The sequence below is a fragment of the Penicillium malachiteum genome, assembly GCF_028827825.1.
Source record: "Penicillium malachiteum strain IBT 17515 chromosome Unknown utg000003l:1.0-4950554.0:1.0-4952489.0, whole genome shotgun sequence".
Lineage (NCBI taxonomy): Eukaryota > Fungi > Ascomycota > Eurotiomycetes > Eurotiales > Aspergillaceae > Penicillium > Penicillium malachiteum.
This window is the reverse complement of record NW_026643096.1, coordinates 1687280-1704176: the sequence shown is the minus strand read 5'-3', so window position 1 is coordinate 1704176 and position 16897 is coordinate 1687280. Positions and strand designations below refer to the sequence as shown.

The following is a 16897-nucleotide window of genomic DNA, read 5'->3' as shown; positions in this document are numbered from 1 at the left end:
GTATAGGCTGAATTGTGGCCGTTGAATTTCTGCAGTGACTAATTTTTTTCCCCGGTTGATCATGTTGCATAGCGTCTTGGAGCATGGATTCAACTTTATTATACAGTATGTATGTATATGATGCCCTCCCGGACGATCACTCCGTAAAGGTGATGCATATGACCTAGCCATGCATACATCGAGGTTCATAATGAAGTTGTAATAATGATTAAGAGCCGCGTTTATATGTCCGTGCTGCTACGAAGTACGGAGTACATGCATGGACATAAAGTCTTGAACCGGCCCGGTCTTCTCAATTTTGTCCTAGTTTCAACTCTGGTGTCTGGGACTAGCGAATTTCCAATAACGCATCCATAAAATTTTCTCGTAAGTGCAATGTCTCTTCCAGCCTCTTTAGTGCAGATCCCCACGGATAAGAGAGAAGATAGCGCTTTGTGTGCGTCCCCTAGTTCCGGCATCGGCGTATCACACTTTCTATTCGTTCTATTGTGCCAACACTGAGTTTAAAAATTTTTTCTCGGTAAAGATATTGAATTTGAGATGATATACTGAGATCTTGAGGCTTGAGGGTCTTTAATTAATCTATTTTAGCTCACCATATTCTATTGAGAGTATTGAGTATGCTGTATATAGGATTTTCTGGGGTCTCCACTCCTTAAATCATCCACCGAGTTCAACGACTGACTCATACTTAGGACCAAAAAGATAGTAAAAAAAATAGGGAAAAAAAGGTAGAAAATCAAAATATTGCAATTGATCTTTCTCTTCTTCTTTCTCTCTCTAAATCTCTCCTTCTCTCTTCTTCAATCCATCTTTCAACATACAAATTTCACGAAAGAAAAAAGAAAAGTGGACCCTGATACGGTGAAGCCAACGAACCAATTAGCGAGCCCGGTGGGGGAAAAAAAAGACCTCCCCGTCGACTCATCTTCTACAACTTATTCCCACCTTCGGGCCATTGGACCTTTCTAGTTCTTAAATTGAACTTGCGGCACGATGGTTCTTGCAGCTCGTTGTGGGCAAGCAGCCAATCTGCTGCGCCAGCGATGTCTCGCTGAGACTCGCCCGGCTCTCTCTCTCCGCGCTTTCTCCTCTCAGTCTTCTGTCCGATCAACGGCCTCCGCTCTGCGCCTGCAGAAGCTCCCTTCCCCGGCTCGTTCCCAGCAGCTGCGCTCTTTCTCCAGCTCGCTTTCTCGCCTGGCTGAGGCTCAGAAGACTCCCTCCGCTGAGTCTTACCTGGCCAGCGGTGTTGTCAAGCCCGGCAGCAACCTCGTTGATGTCAAGAAGGTGCTTGTCATTGGTAGTGGTGGCCTCAGCATTGGCCAGGCTGGAGAGTTCGATTATTCCGGTATGTGTAAAGGATTGATAATTTCTTTGTAGAGCATGATGGTCCGGTTGTTGTTTCATATCCATTGAGGGTAGACGGCATGGAAAAGCGCAGGCACACGATAGCTTGCCTTTTTCAAAGCCCCTGCCTTCTCTCCGCGGGGAATTCGCATTGGACATGGTCATCTCCGCAAGCACTTTTTATATATGTAACAAAGTCATTCAGACCACTGACATCTGTCTCTTACGTTAATTAGGTTCTCAGGCTCTGAAGGCCCTCAAGGAGGCTGGTGTCCAGTCGGTTCTGATTAACCCCAACATTGCGACTATCCAGACCGACCACAAGCTGGCTGATGAGGTCTACTACCTTCCTGTTACCCCCGAATATGTTACCCACGTCATTGAGCGCGAGCGCCCCGACGGTATCCTGCTTACCTTCGGTGGCCAGACCGGTCTGAACCTGGGTGTCCAGATGAACCGCATGGGTATCTTCGAGCGTTACGGTGTCAAGGTTCTCGGAACTAGCATCAAGACTCTGGAGACCAGTGAAGATCGTGACCTCTTCGCCCAGGCTCTGAACGAGATTAACATCCCCATCGCTGAGTCCATTGCTGTCAACACCGTCGACGATGCCCTGAAGGCCGCCGAGACCGTTGGCTACCCTATCATCGTTCGTTCCGCCTACGCTCTTGGTGGTCTGGGTTCCGGCTTTGCTGAGAACGAGGATGAGCTCCGTGATCTGTCTTCTCGCTCCCTGTCTCTGGCTCCCCAGATTCTGGTTGAGAAGTCCCTGAAGGGCTGGAAGGAGGTCGAATACGAGGTTGTCCGTGACGCTGCCAACAACTGTATCACTGTTTGCAACATGGAGAACTTCGACCCTCTCGGTGTCCACACCGGTGACAGTATCGTTGTTGCCCCCAGTCAGACTCTGTCCGACGAGGAGTACCACATGCTCCGTACCGCTGCTATCAAGATCGTTCGTCACCTGGGTGTCGTCGGAGAGTGCAACGTCCAGTACGCTCTGCAGCCCGATGGTCTTGACTACCGTGTCATTGAGGTTAACGCGCGTCTGTCCCGTTCCTCTGCTCTGGCTTCCAAGGCTACTGGTTACCCTCTTGCCTACACTGCTGCTAAGATCGGTCTCGGCCACACCCTGCCCGAGCTTCCTAACGCTGTGACCAAGACCACCACTGCCAACTTCGAGCCCAGTCTGGATTATATTGTCACTAAGATTCCTCGCTGGGATTTGAGCAAGTTCCAGCACGTCAACCGTGACATTGGTTCTGCTATGAAGTCTGTCGGTGAGGTTATGGCTATCGGCCGTACCTTCGAGGAGTCCCTGCAGAAGGCCATTCGCCAGGTTGACCCTAAGTACCTTGGTCTCCAGGGTGACCACTTTGAGAACCTTGACGATGTTCTTACCAACCCCACTGACCGCCGTTGGTTGGCTGTCGGCCAGGCCATGCTCCACGAGGGTTACTCTGTGGACAAGGTCCATGAGCTGTCTAAGATCGACAAGTGGTTCCTGTACAAGATCCAGAACATTGTTGACTGTAACAACGAGCTTAAGGAGATTGGCAGCCTCTTCGGCGTCAAGCAGGAGATGATGATGAAGGCCAAGAAGCTTGGTTTCTCTGACAAGCAGATCTCCCTCCTGGTTGGTTCTACTGAGGATGAGGTTCGCGCTCGCCGTAAATCTTTCGGTATTACCCCTTGGGTCAAGAAGATCGACACCTTGGCTGCCGAATTCCCTGCCGACACCAACTACCTGTACACCACCTACAACGCCACCTCTCACGATGTGACCTTCGATGACCACGGCACTCTCATTCTGGGTAGCGGTGTGTACCGTATCGGTAGCTCCGTCGAATTCGACTGGTGTGCTGTCAACGCTACTCTCTCCCTCCGCAACATGGGCAAGAAGACCGTTATGATCAACTACAACCCCGAGACCTACTCCACTGACTTCGATACCGCTGACAAGCTGTACTTCGAAGAGCTGAGCTACGAGCGTGTGATGGATATCTACGAGCTCGAGGCCGCTAGCGGTGTTGTTGTCTCTGTTGGTGGTCAGCTTCCTCAGAACATCGCTCTCCGTCTCCAGGAGACCGGTGGTGCTCACATTCTCGGAACCAACCCCCAGGACATTGACAAGGCTGAGGACCGTCACAAGTTCTCCCAGATCCTTGACAGCATCGGTGTTGATCAGCCCGCCTGGAAGGAGTTGACCTCCGTTTCTGAGGCTGAGCGCTTTGCTGAGTCCGTCGGCTACCCCGTCTTGGTTCGCCCCAGTTACGTTCTGTCTGGTGCTGCCATGAACGTCATCTACAGCGTCGATGAACTCAAGGAGAAGCTGCTTAACGCTAGCGCCGTCTCCCCTGACCACCCCGTTGTTATCACCAAGTTCATCGAGGGTGCTGAGGAGATTGACGTTGACGCCGTTGCCTCCAACGGTAAGCTGCTCCTCCACGCCGTCAGTGAGCACGTTGAGCCCGCTGGTGTCCACTCTGGTGACGCTACTCTGGTCCTGCCCCCTGCCAACCTTGATGAGTCCATCATGGCTCGTGTGAAGGAGATCGCTGAGAAGGTCGCTAAGGCCTGGAACATCACCGGTCCCTTCAACATGCAGATCATCAAGGCCGATGAGGAGGGTGCTGAGTCTCAGCTCAAGGTCATTGAGTGCAACCTGCGTGCCTCTCGTTCCTTCCCCTTCGTCAGCAAGGTTCTGGGTACCAACTTCATTGACGTTGCCACCAAAGCTCTTGTTGGCCGTGATGTTCCCGAGCCCGTTGACCTCATGAAAGAGAAGCGCGACTACCTCGCTACCAAGGTTCCTCAGTTCTCTTGGACCCGTCTGGCTGGTGCTGATCCTTTCCTGGGTGTGGAGATGTCCTCCACTGGTGAGATTGCTTGCTTCGGTAAGGATCTTGTTGAGGCCTACTGGGCTTCTCTCCAGTCCACCATGAACTTCCGCATGCCCGAGTCTGGTGAGGGTATCCTCCTCGGTGGTGATGTCACTCAGCCTTACCTGTCTACTATCGTTGACTACTTGAGCCCTCTTGGCTACAAGTTCTACGCTGCCAACGACCAGGTCAAGTCTCACCTCGAGTCTACCTGCAAGGGTGACGTCTCTGTGCAGGTCATCGAGTTCCCCAAGACCGACAAGCGTGCTCTGCGTGAGGTCTTCCAGAAGTACGACATCCGTGGTGTCTTCAACCTGGCCAAGACCCGTGCTAAGACCCAGCTGGATGAGGACTACGTTATGCGTCGTAACGCTGTTGACTTCAGCGTTCCTCTGTTCATGGAGCCCAAGGTACGTAATCTTCACTCCTCTCCACAATAGACCAGTTTATGCTAACCACTCTAATTACAGACTGCCCAGCTTTTTGCTCAGTGCATGCACGAGAAGATGCCCCGTGTCGACGGTATTCCCTCCGAGGTCCGCAGCTGGTCCGAGTTCGTTGGTGGCAAGCTCCTGTAAATCATGGCCCATTCTATAAAGCCACCAAAAAAGCCTCCTCCCAAACCCTTTGATACCACATCCATTGGCGTGATGTAAGTGGGAAGGAAGAGTGTATTACTGATAGATGGCTTGCATTTCCTTTATACTACACTTCTGGTCTGATCATGTATTTGGGGTTATTTATTCTTTAACTTCCCCTGGCGAAACAAGGTGGGACACAGAGTTGTGCTGATCCAACTCTGATGGGTTCAGTTTCTTCTGCACCATCGATGAATTGGGTCTTTGCGACTTGATGTGATTTGATTCTGGGTTTCTTTTCGTCTGCACTTCGGTTATTGTGTTTCAGCGACAAAAGAATTTTATTTTCTTTATAGTATTTCATATTCGATATCATTGTCTGTATATTCGCCAATCTCCACTTCAACTAAGTTATTCAAGTTTTTTCTAGTGTCCTTTGCAGCAAGTTGTTTCGTCTTGGGTAGTTCCTGGCAGTACATAGTCCACAACTTGAATGAATACCTAGATACCTATGTGTTACTAGTGGTAGTACAAATTATATGTAATAGTTCCTTTTAGCCCATTATCCGATGTTGACCAATATTGAGGTGGATTTTCAAGATTGCCCAGGTGTTCACCTTCAGGGCTGAAGCGAGACCGCTGACTAAGCATGCCAACGGCCGCCCGTGGGCATCATCGCGCAAAGTATCGAAGCAGTTGATTCAACCATCAACAAAACATTGAAACTTGAAATGGCTCCTCAAGAACCGCTGCCATCAGTGACTACAAGAACAGTTCCTGGTCCCGCGCCCAATGGCATGGGTAATGGGCTGTTCGCGACCGAAGATATCAAAGTCGGCGAAGATGTTGTGCATGCTAAAACACCTTTCGTTGCGATTCTTGATTCCCCTCGGCTGGAGGATACCTGCTCCGGATGCTTTGGAAAGCGACAGATGGCAGGCAATTCTGATCTGAAGGCCTGCACTGGATGTCGGGTTGTGAAATACTGTGATCGGGTGAGTTTATTTACACTAGTATAGTCACGGTGTTATGACGGGATCGCCCGAGGAATTCCTGTTCCGAGAGTTCTATACATCCATCTTGATGTTTTCTTCAAGTTCAACACTTGATTCCCTCTCAAAAGCCCACTTTCAAAGCATGCTGTTTTTTATGTGTCTTTTCTTCATGTTCTAACTATTCTAATAGGTATGCCAAGCTAAAGACTGGAAGTTTGCTCATTCTATGGAATGTAAAATCTTCCAGAAGCTTAAGCCTCAAATCCTGCCTAACAATGTTCGGGCCATTCTGCGTATGGTTCTGAGAACTGGCAAAGGGAAATACACTGCCCAGGAACTTGGTGTATTCTCCAATCTTGAAACACATATCACCGAGATTCAGCAAAACCAAACCCAAATGGATCGTGTCTCTCTCACGGCTAAGGCTGTTAAAGGCTATTCTGAAACTGATATGACTGAGGAGGCCATTTGTGCATATGCCGCCAGGGTAAGTCAATATACTCATCTTCACTGGCAATCTGAATGCTACTATTAGTACTCGTGATATGCATACTAGTAGAATGTACCCTATGATGACATGAAATTCATACTAATCAAGTTATCAACTAGCTGGATCTCAACTCCTTCAACCTCACAACAGCTCTTTATGACCGCATCGGTCTATATCTCCACCCATATGCCGCCTTGATCAATCACAGTTGTGACTACAACGCAACAGTCGGCTTCGACGGCGAGGAACTCTTCATCAAAGCAATCAAGCCAATCAAAAAGCACGAACAAATCTTCATCTCCTACATCGATACCACAACCCCACTCCAAGTCCGCCGCAGTGAGCTTTCGGAGCGATACTATTTCACCTGCAAATGTCCCAAGTGCAGCAAAGGACCAAACCCCAATCTCAACGAATCTCAAAACGAATCCCTATCCACATCTCCAGATACAGATGACAACCCCACTGCAATCGTCGAAACAGCAGAGCGGGACGCTCTGGAACTTCTAAACGCCGCCTCAGACTCAGACGCCGATTCTTCTACATCTATCAAGTCTCTGAACAAGGGTCTAAACCTTCTCGCCTCTTCAGCAACCTGGTCTCTATCCCGACAACCATATCCACAATTAAGAGACCAAATCATCCTCTCATACCTGTCGACAAATAGTTTCAGCGCAGCTTTCATACACGCTGCGATCCGGTATCTACGCGTTGACCCACTCATCTACAGTCCTGCACACCCAATCCGACAACTCCATGCGTGGATCCTCGCAAAACTAGCTATCTATCTCTCACAAAGCTTTGAGACCAAGCCGGATGATCCGGTGCGATTAGAGGATTTCCAGTTGAATTTCCATTTCATCCTTTGGTATGTCTTGGCTGATTTGGCTAGTCGGCAGATGGAGAGTTGTACTGTCCCCTCTTTCCGCACGTTGGTTGGAGCCAATTTTAAGCAGGTCAATGATGAGTTTAGAGCGCAGGGTATTGATTTGGGTTCGAATTCTCAGGCCAAGGCTTTGTTAGGTGGGGCTTGGGCTAATTTGGAGAGGCTTGTTGATGCGGCGTTGGAAAAGGAGAGTGTGCCTAATTTTGATTAAGTGTTGATTGATATCAATTTGTAGTTTTATCTTGTGTTCAGAATTGATACTGAGATTCACTTGGTTACTGAAGCATCTAGAATACTACAAACTGTGTGAATCAAGCGCATGCGAAAACTTGAAGCCGGAATTTGATAAGTCATGAAAATACATTTCGTCGAGTAACAATTTCTTAAGAAACATTGACATGAAAGAAGAAAAGTCAATCTATTTACATGCAACTGCGGATCGCAGAAGAACAACCTTGGACCTTGAAATCTGCAACATGCATCTACTCAAGCCATTCGTTAAGAAGGTACAGGGGCATAGAATCCTCCCAAATGGTATCAGTGAGAAGAGTCTTGTTGGTACCGTCGTAGTTCATGATCATGATCTGGCCATAAGGCTGGAAGGTGTTGTCGAAGAGAGAGCTCTCATCCTTGAAGCCGTACATACCAGTGCTCCACATGATACGGCCATCCTTGGACCAAACAGCGCTATAGAAGGTTAGTGTTTAGTTCTTTTCTCCCTAGTGATAATGTGAACTTACTGAGCATCGTTGGCCAAACTATCCGTAACACGGGTAAGCTCTGAGCCATCGGGATGAATGGTGTAGATATCGAAGCGGTCATCGTACCAACGATCACCGTAGGAAGTGGTGTAGTTGTTGTTACGGGTGAACACAATGCGCTCGCCATCGGGGGACCAGCCAGGAGTGTTGTCCCAACCATCAGTGAGTTGGCTGGTCTCGCCAGTAGTGAAGTTATGGATGTGCAGACCCAATGGGGCACCGCTCTCCATATCCCAGCGACGGTAAACGTAGGCGGTTCCATCAGGAGAGTATGATGGGAAACCGTCATTCTTGGTGTAAGAGACCTCGGTCAGGTTAGTGAAAGTGCTACCGTTGGCAGTGGCACGGTAGATAGCCGCGGAGACGGTGGTACGATCAGCGAACCAACCACCGAAGCCAACGATGAGCTCGGTACCATCGGGGCTCCAAGTAGGCTGGAAAGCACCGGACTCGCCCTCCTCGAGCAAGATAACTTCAGTGGTATTGCTGGTCGAGTAGACAGAGTAGGAGTTCAGCGCAGTGACGACGTCGTTGTATAGTGGGTCGGACGACACCATGGAGCCGTTGGCACCACCGAGAACCTTCTGAGTGGTAGCGAGACGGTTGACTACCTCGTTGTGCATAGGGAAAACATCCATGTAGCGGTACTCCCAGTCATCGTCGAAGCTCCACAGCTCTAGCTCAGCAGCCTGCTGGGTCCAGCTGGGAATGGCGTAGACGATCTTAGATCCATCGGGGGACCATGAGGGGTCACGGAGGTAGGTCAAGTTGAAAGCTTTGTGAGTAGAGTCAGTCTTAGTGTAGTGCACACCCTCGAGATCACCAGCCTTGATGAAGTAGCCGATGTTGCTCGAGTTGGCCACGTAGTGTTGACCAAACTTAGGGTAGGCGCCTGAGGTGTGAGCAACAATGTTCTTGCCGGTGGCAAAGTCGACACTGTAGATCTGAGACTCAATAACTTCCTGTTCTTCGGAGACACCGTGAGCATAGTAGGTGTTCTCGCGAGTGATGTTGTTATAGATGATTCGCTTTCCATCACCGGACCACTGCGGGGTTCCTAGGGCGTAATCATCTTCAAAAGCCACTTGACGGAAGCCTGTGCCATCTGGGCGAATGACATAGATACCCAGGGTCTGAGTATGCTCCCAGCCAGTGCCATCAGAGTGACCAGTCCAGTCAGTGTCACGGTCAGAGCTGAAGGCAATCCACTCTCCGCTGGGGGACCATGAAGGGCGGAAGTGGCCAGAGGGCCAGATGGAGCTGCTACGTGTAGAAGCAGTGTCGGTCAGATTACGAGCAATGCCAGTATCAAGGTCCTTGATCCAGACGTTGGCGGTAAAGTTGCCCTGAGTGGAGACATAGACAACTGACTTGCCATCGGGGGACAATGCACCGTTATCCTCAACAGAGGAAGTATCGGCAAGAGTCTCCAACCCTGTACCATCAATCTTTACACGGTAAAGATCAGATTGTCCAGCTCCACGACGCTCGCCAGTGAAGACAATCCACTCGCCATCTGGTGACCAACTAGGGTGGTAATCAAAAGCATTGGTCTGGTCACCCAACAACTTGGTCTGGTTGGTACCATCAGCATTGGAAATCCACAGTTGTGAGCCAGATGGTCCAATACGGTTCACTAGATATTGGTATCAGCATATGAGCCCCTTGAGCACTGTGGAGTAATGTATATCAACTTACTATAAAAGATACCCTTTTTACCCTCAATCGCTGCACGGCGAGAGATAGGGTTAGCATTTGGTGCAGCGGCAGCTTCAGCAGCACGCTTGGCATAAGGGCATGCTGGAGCAGCATTGGCCCCAGCAGCACGCTTAGCATATGGGCAGCCAGGAGTGGCAGCAGCAGCAGAGCCGGCAGCAAGGGCCGCAACGGCAACAGCAGCTGAGAATCGCATAGCTCGAAAGTCAGATCAACTGACAAACAAGAATGTGAAGATCAAAACAACAAAAGAAGAAGAAGAAAAAGAGAGGATCTTGACTGATTCTATCCAAGATGGGAGAGGATTGACGGCTATATGTATGTCCCAGGTGAAGAATGTCTAGTACTAGTCAGTCTTGGCTCTCTCCACTGAGGACCGTCGGTCACTTCTCTCCTGCCAGTGTTCTGCATGCCCAGACTGACCGTGGAGCACGGAGAAATAATCATAATAATTTTAAAAAAAAAATTAGATTGGGATCTGCAACTTCGGGACGACGCGACATCACGTCGGCGGTGCGGACGACCAAGCCTCAACTGGTAGAAAATCTGCGGTCATCATGAAGGATATGAACAGCGATTGGACAATCGGATGGTCAAATGGAACGTGGAGATTTTCAAAATAGTAATTGTCGCTGCCTTCGAGAAGAAATTATGATGTGATACTGACTGGTGCAAAGGCTCCACTAAATGGATGCGGGAAAAACCTGGAGGGAGACGGTTAGACCCCGTTTGAGGAATAGTGGCAAGGTCCAATAAGGGTTCAATGCAGTCAGTTAGCGTTGCTGATCATTACCCAGGGGGTCCATTTTTGATAACGTGGTCGCAATCAGATTGGTTTTTATTTTATTTCTAGACAAATCTACATCCAGGAAACAAGACCGTACGTGGGTCTCGGAGATATAGGGGAAGTCTGAATTCAAGTTGAAAATCGAAGATACTAGTAGTCTAGTACACCGAGTAGCATGGAAATAGTTATATCCATTGAATCCTTTCAGGTCAAAATGGACGATTTCACACATGTGCATATTGGATGATTTGTTCCGAGTCTATCTGGATCAGGTACTATACTCTAGATGCACCAATGAACTTGATACATTAGTATTAGACTAGCCAGGATCATTCTTACAGTAGTACTAGTGTATAGCCTTTTATGTATCAAGTGATCCTTCAATATTCCTACTACATACTACAAATAGTAAACATCTGAATCCTTTGTCGCCCAATATCTACCACACCTCCATGTATCTTGGCGTAGATTCCATGAAATTCACATCAATTGTAAATGCTCTAAGCGAAGCCTGATTTCCTCACATTTCTAACGGGAAAATAAGCAGTATGACCCTTGGCATCTCCACAAGTGTACTAGTAGTAGTGGGTCTTACAACCTTCTGACCGGAGGGTCCGTCCGACACCGCGAGCACTTGAGGGGGTCCTTGGCATAGACGTGGTACTTTGGATCTGCACCTAACCAGTATTGCAGTCTAACTTTTTTTTTTTAAAAAAAGAAAAAAAACCCTCAAGATTACATATGCAAGCGTGGCGCAGGGTTCACATATCTCTGCTGCCTATTATAATATTAGGTTGAGGCTATTCTTAGGAAACAACGCATGCCCTAACTTGATATTCTATTGACCTATGTAAAGTGATATCATTACTGCGGGGTCCAATAGGTAGAAGGTTCCTTTCTTTTTTTATTTCTTTTTTTATTTAAGTTCAAGCCACAGATAAGTATGCTTGATATTGCTTAGCATCACACATCATTTCTATAATGAGAAATCACTGCTCGGACGTTTCCGATCCAGTCCGCCGTGAATGCTATTTTTTACACAGTTACAAGGCGCTGTGCCAAGAGACTTTTTCATTTAATCAGTGGAGTCTTAACATTAGACGGATTCCGAATTAAATGCTCCGAGTTCAAGTTTGTATGTCGATCCTTCAATCCTTCAATGCTCACTGATTCATGAATTCTCTCCCAATTGGTATTGTCTGCCGCTTGATTGGTGAGATTGCCATGAAACGGATATATGAAATCAAAGGACTATGAGTGTCAAGCGAGGAGAATTAAGATGAAATCGGTTAGAGATATTCACAGTGATTGATGCGATTGAATCCATACTACAGTCCATAGTACAGCGGCATATGCGGAAACTAATACACATTAGGACCGAGACTCCATACGAAGTGGACTCAAGGTACGGAATAGTAGTACCTGGCAAACATCATGATTACTATTTAGCGACATCTATAGATCAAGATGATGAGTACGGAATACGCCGATATTAAACTTCTCACCATAGTTTTCTTTTCCCTTGGGCACGAACTCGGATATTCCATAGCCTCGGAGAGTATGCGGCATTGCATACATTCAATATGCATGCCAAGATGTCTTCAATGTATGAAATTGATATTCAAATGTTGACCAAATAAATGACTTCTTTTACAAATCCGGAATATTCGATTATTCATCTACTACCCAGCCCTGGAGGTATTAGTAGTAGTACCTTGATACTGGCTATAATCCATACTGATATTATGTATAGTAGAGCGGTGTCAATTGTCCCTGAAGCTAATCAGGATTTCAGCACTTGAGACTAGGAAGTTTTCCCGACTGTATATTAATTCAAGATCAGTTTGCAGGACCCTGATACAATGGCCATTCAAACGGGTGAATTTACGCCACTATCTGGATGCAGGTGCGAGAGTAATCCTGATTCCATGTAGGTACTAGTGCTAGTAGGACTAGTAGTACTTATGCTGTCAGACGACCCCTGTTAGCGATTTATCATCAACATTTGAAGGGGCGGTGGGGTTAATTACTAGTATAATCAATTCCGTGATTCCGTGAATAATCACACGTGGATTTCAAGGTTCTTCGGCGCCTCATCTTAGCTGAAAGCAGGAACAGAAACAGGAATACTGCTTATGGACTGAGGTCGTACTAGTAGAAGGTCCACTAGTATCACCAGTAGAGACTCGGACTGCGTAAAATCAATAAAGATACTCATCCAAATGCAACTTGAATGGAATAAATGTGTAGGTACAAGCAAAAGCAAAGTAAATAACCACAGGAACAATGCAAAATGATAATGTTTACAAATATACAGAAACTCGGACCTCGTCCAGATGTTCCCACTACCGATCCATCACAATCTACCCGTAGATACAGGGCTAGACCAAGGCCGATCACATCAAGCTTGTGCGACCTCCAATTTCATTTCCTGCTTCACCATTGGGCATTTCCCCGTTTCGCCCAACCACGAACTCTCGATAAATTCCATTGAAGCGACGGCGTTCTGCAGGGCTAAGCGAGGGGCGGGTGCTCTTGAGCGATCGCTCAATATGTTCCCACCGGACAATAATTTCATCACGGAGCTCATCGGCAGAGCCGTCGGCCCCGTTAGTTGCAGGAGCTGAAACGGAAGAAGTCCCAGATGAGGCGCCGCCATTCTCAAGTTGGCGTTGGCGGCGACGGGAGTTTTTGATTGCATCCAGTTTGGCTGCAACCACGGCTGGAGGGGGCATCGTGACTTTCCCGGACGCCTCCTCGGAGGAAGAGTAGAGAAATTGGATGAAGGATCTGCTGGATGTATTCGAAGGTGACGGTTTTGTGGCGCCTGACTTGGCGTTGGGCTTGGTCGCTTCGGCGGTGCGGTCACCAAGTGCATCATGCACTGCCTCCAAATGGGCATTATACACCACTGCCTGGATGTCAGCACCGGAGAATCCTTCCGTCTCGCCGGCGATCTCATTCAAGCGAGAAGCAACCTCGTCATTCATCTTCAGTTTTGAGCTGACCGCCCGAATGATGTCAATGCGATCTGCATGTGATGGCATATCGCAAAGCAAAGACTTGTCCAAACGTCCAGGGCGAAGAAGAGCCGGATCAATCAGATCAGGGCGAGATGTCGCCGCGAGAACATAGACTCCCGAGAGACCCTCCGCTCCGTCCATCTGTGTAAGAAGCTGGTTGACAACACGATCAGTGACACCAGTGGAATCGTGACCACGCTTAGGGGCGATACTGTCAAATTCATCAAAGAATAGCACGCACGGACGAGCTGCTTGAGCTCGTTCAAAGAGATCGCGAACACTCTTCTCACTGGCACCGATGTATTTGTTCAGAATCTCGGGACCCTTGACGCTGATAAAGTTCAAGCCGCATTCACCTGCCACTGCGCTAGCTAGCATGGTTTTACCACAACCTGGGAATCCATACAGTAGGAGACCAGATCGTAGTCGTAGGGGACACTGAGCGAAAATGGGCGCATATTTAGTTGGGTATTGCAGGGTCTCCAGCAGCATTTTGCGAGTCTCGAAAAGACCGCCAATTGCCGAGAAAGTTGTCGTAGATGAAGTGAGGGTCACGTTGCGGAGAGAAGCGGGCGTGAAGCCCTTCAAGGCACTTTCAAAATCATCGAAGCCCAGAGTAATCATCTTGGACTCCGCAGACAAATCCTGGACAGAGCGGATGAGTGCCTCGTTGCGAGCTCGAGCTACTAATAGTACAAGATCGCCCGGCATATACCCGTCGGTCTTTCCAGCAAGCTCAAGGAAATCTAGATCTCGGCTTAAAACAAAGCCATCGCCACCTGAAGAACTGGGCCGACTGCCAGGATTTGAAGGATCAAGCCATGAGTCTTGAGTGGAAGTACTTGTTGTACGTTGATGACCATTCAAAGCCCGAGTAGGTTTGTCTTGGCTAGTGAGTGTCTCCAGCACCTTGCGACGACCTTCCTTATCAGGGGCTCTCACGTTGATGATCTCTCGAACAACATGACCACCAATAATAACATTATTGAGGGATTCCTTAGCCTGTGCCGTAGCCAACAGTACCACTGATGAATTCATAGAACAATACTCTCGAACCATAGAGCAAATGACCTCGCTATTCTGGCGGCTGCGTCCGTTGTCTCCACCGACTTGCATCTCAGTCTCCATGGGACAAAGCTTGTCAAGATCATCAAGGACTACAACCGCTTGTCCGCCGAGACGAGCACACCAAGAAGCAGACATAAAAAGGCGATTCAAGACCTCTTTTATGTTTGAAATACGAGTCTCATCGGTCACCAACTTGCGACAAGAGAAATACTTGACGTTGAAAAGATGATCTTTACGGAGGCGATGGGCCAGAAGTTGTGCAAGCGCTGTCTTTCCAGAGCCAAGGCCTCCGGTCAATAAAATAGATGATGATTTTGTCAAGTTTGACAGAGACTGGGAGATCAACTTGTCAATCCCAACGAGGTGAGGGACAGTATCTGAGAGAGGATCATCCGTGGGCAGGGCAGATGAGCCCGAGCCAGATGGCCTGGGAATGTCAGCCTGAACCTCGATGTTGAGGATAGCTTCAGAGCCCAGAAGCCATCCAAACATGGTCTTGGTCTCGTCAGCCCCTCCTTTCAGAGGAGGGTCAAAACGTAAGATAGCACCATCAAATGAAGAAACCGAAGGATGGTTTTCGACCTTAGGAAGAACCATGCCATCAGTCAATGGGCCAGAAAACAAACCGATGTCGGAACCAGTACTGCCATAAATGACCTTCAGACGCTCAGCTAAGGCATCTCGAGACGCAGCAGTATCAGATCCGAACTTGAGCCCATCTTTCTTCTTGTAAGCATCCGCGATGAACGGGTACACCTTGAGTGTCTTCACCGCTGAGCGATGCAATTGTGGCGGAGCAGCTTCCACGCGCACGACTCCTCCCACCATATTCTCTGCACCAAGGGCCGTGCAGAGTAAAGTAGACATCGCTGCGTGTCGACTATCAGGAGCATCTTCCCAGGGAAGCAATTTAGCCACCAACTTAGTAGTAGGAGAGCCCGCCTCTTGAGATTTCTGTTCCTGTTGGGCCAATTGCTGCTGGGGATCTACCGGGGGCTTAAGACCTGAAGGCTGTACAATTGAGACGCATGCCCAGCTCGCACCCCGCAGTTCTTGTGACGCCAGTAGTTCTGGATCCACCCAAACGCGAAGTCCATCGTTCTCGTCCTCTTCTATTTCAGTCTCGAACAATTCATCTGCAGCCCCGCGGTCAACGCCGCGAAGGTAGAGAGCGCCTCGACTGCTGGAGTCAGACCGATTCTTCTGGCGAACCGTACTCGAAGCACTTCGTCCGCCAGTGCTCTTTCTACTACTCCCAGCGTTACTCCGACTGTCACCACGAGATTGTTTACCGGGCTTCGATCGGACTTTCGGCGCGACAATGACCTCTGCATCGGGCGCAATCTTTGCAAACGGAGAAGTTGTTGATGGGGTGGGGTCGAGGGAGGTAACGACGATATTCGCAGTAGATGTGGGGGAGAGGTGGAGTGCAAGCGGGTGCATATGCTCCGATTGCGCCGTGGCGTAGGAAGGATTGGGAAGAGCTCGGATCTGTGATAAGAGATTGAGTTCCAAAAATGTGGCATGGAGTTCAATGACTATTCAAAGACATATAATTAGTACCGTGCGATTGTTCTGCGATGGGTCGGGGAAACTTACTCTCCCAGTCCTCTGGGGTCAATGGCTCGATATTGATCGTATGCGCGACGGGCGGGTCAAGATGTACAAGTAGTCCGACCTGCACTAAGTTAACACACGACTCAAAATACAGCATAATGAGTCCAAACCTTCTGTCCCTCTGTAAGGCTTAGAAGTCTTCCAAATGTTGTGTCCAGCTCCACGGTTGAGATCTCTTGTTCTCTAGAGTAGCCGGCGCCGATGCCGTCGCGGCTTACTACCGGCGCAAGCCTTCGCTTGCTCGGCATGCCCGTCCATCCCAAGTAACATGATCGCTCTGGCGGAGCTCCATTCGCTTTTCCAGTCGGAGACTTGTATTGCAATTCGATTATGACATTCTGTGCAGTCTACAATCACATGAGTTAGCCGGAAAAGCGAATCTTAGACTTGTTCCTGAGACATACCGTATCCGCATTGACCAGCAAGGAGACCAGCGACGGCGGGAGATTGACAAGGCAGTTCTTCAAAGGAACAAGAGCGACTTCCGCCGTCGTGGAGGGCTTCTTGGGCGCCATGTTGGTGTTCATGAGAAAGAGGTGGGGAACGGGGGCTTCCCCGGTCTCTTGACTGCTCCAGGGCTGGGTCACCGCCCGGGAATCGGTCCACTGTGAACCTCGGCTGATTGATTGTGGCCTTTGAAATCGGGCATCAAATGCAGTTGAGATGCCGACTTGAGGTTCAGCCCCTGACGTTAACACTCTAAATTAAGCTAACTCCTACATTGATACACGAATCAAAACGCATACG

At 48.8% G+C, this 16897-nt stretch overlaps 4 protein-coding genes across 4 annotated transcripts; 2 read left to right on the top strand and 2 right to left on the bottom strand.

Moving 5' to 3' along the window:
• Positions 1-996: 996 nt before the first annotated feature.
• On the top strand, positions 997-4807 carry N7483_006963 (carbamoyl-phosphate synthase (glutamine-hydrolyzing) CPA2; the record flags this gene model as incomplete). Its single annotated transcript, XM_057090400.1, has 3 exons — positions 997-1348; positions 1584-4639; positions 4700-4807. 3 exons carry the CDS (start codon positions 997-999, stop codon positions 4805-4807), a joined length of 3516 nt encoding a protein of 1171 aa, XP_056945141.1.
• Positions 4808-5538: 731 nt separating this feature from the next.
• On the top strand, positions 5539-7389 carry N7483_006962 (S-adenosylmethionine-dependent methyltransferase; the record flags this gene model as incomplete). The annotated part of the gene is made up of 3 exons (XM_057090399.1): positions 5539-5802; positions 5993-6289; positions 6412-7389. 3 exons carry the CDS (start codon positions 5539-5541, stop codon positions 7387-7389), a joined length of 1539 nt encoding a protein of 512 aa, XP_056945140.1.
• Positions 7390-7660: 271 nt separating this feature from the next.
• On the bottom strand, positions 7661-9851 carry N7483_006961 (tricorn protease N-terminal domain-containing protein; the record flags this gene model as incomplete). The annotated part of the gene is made up of 3 exons (XM_057090398.1): positions 7661-7865; positions 7919-9575; positions 9638-9851. 3 exons carry the CDS (start codon positions 9849-9851, stop codon positions 7661-7663), a joined length of 2076 nt encoding a protein of 691 aa, XP_056945139.1.
• Positions 9852-12838: 2987 nt separating this feature from the next.
• Positions 12839-16665, bottom strand: pex1 (AAA family ATPase peroxin 1; the record flags this gene model as incomplete). Its single annotated transcript, XM_057090397.1, has 4 exons — positions 12839-16071; positions 16133-16211; positions 16261-16497; positions 16555-16665. The coding sequence occupies 4 exons, from the start codon at positions 16663-16665 to the stop codon at positions 12839-12841; spliced, it is 3660 nt and encodes a 1219-aa protein (XP_056945138.1).
• Positions 16666-16897: the final 232 nt, after the last annotated feature.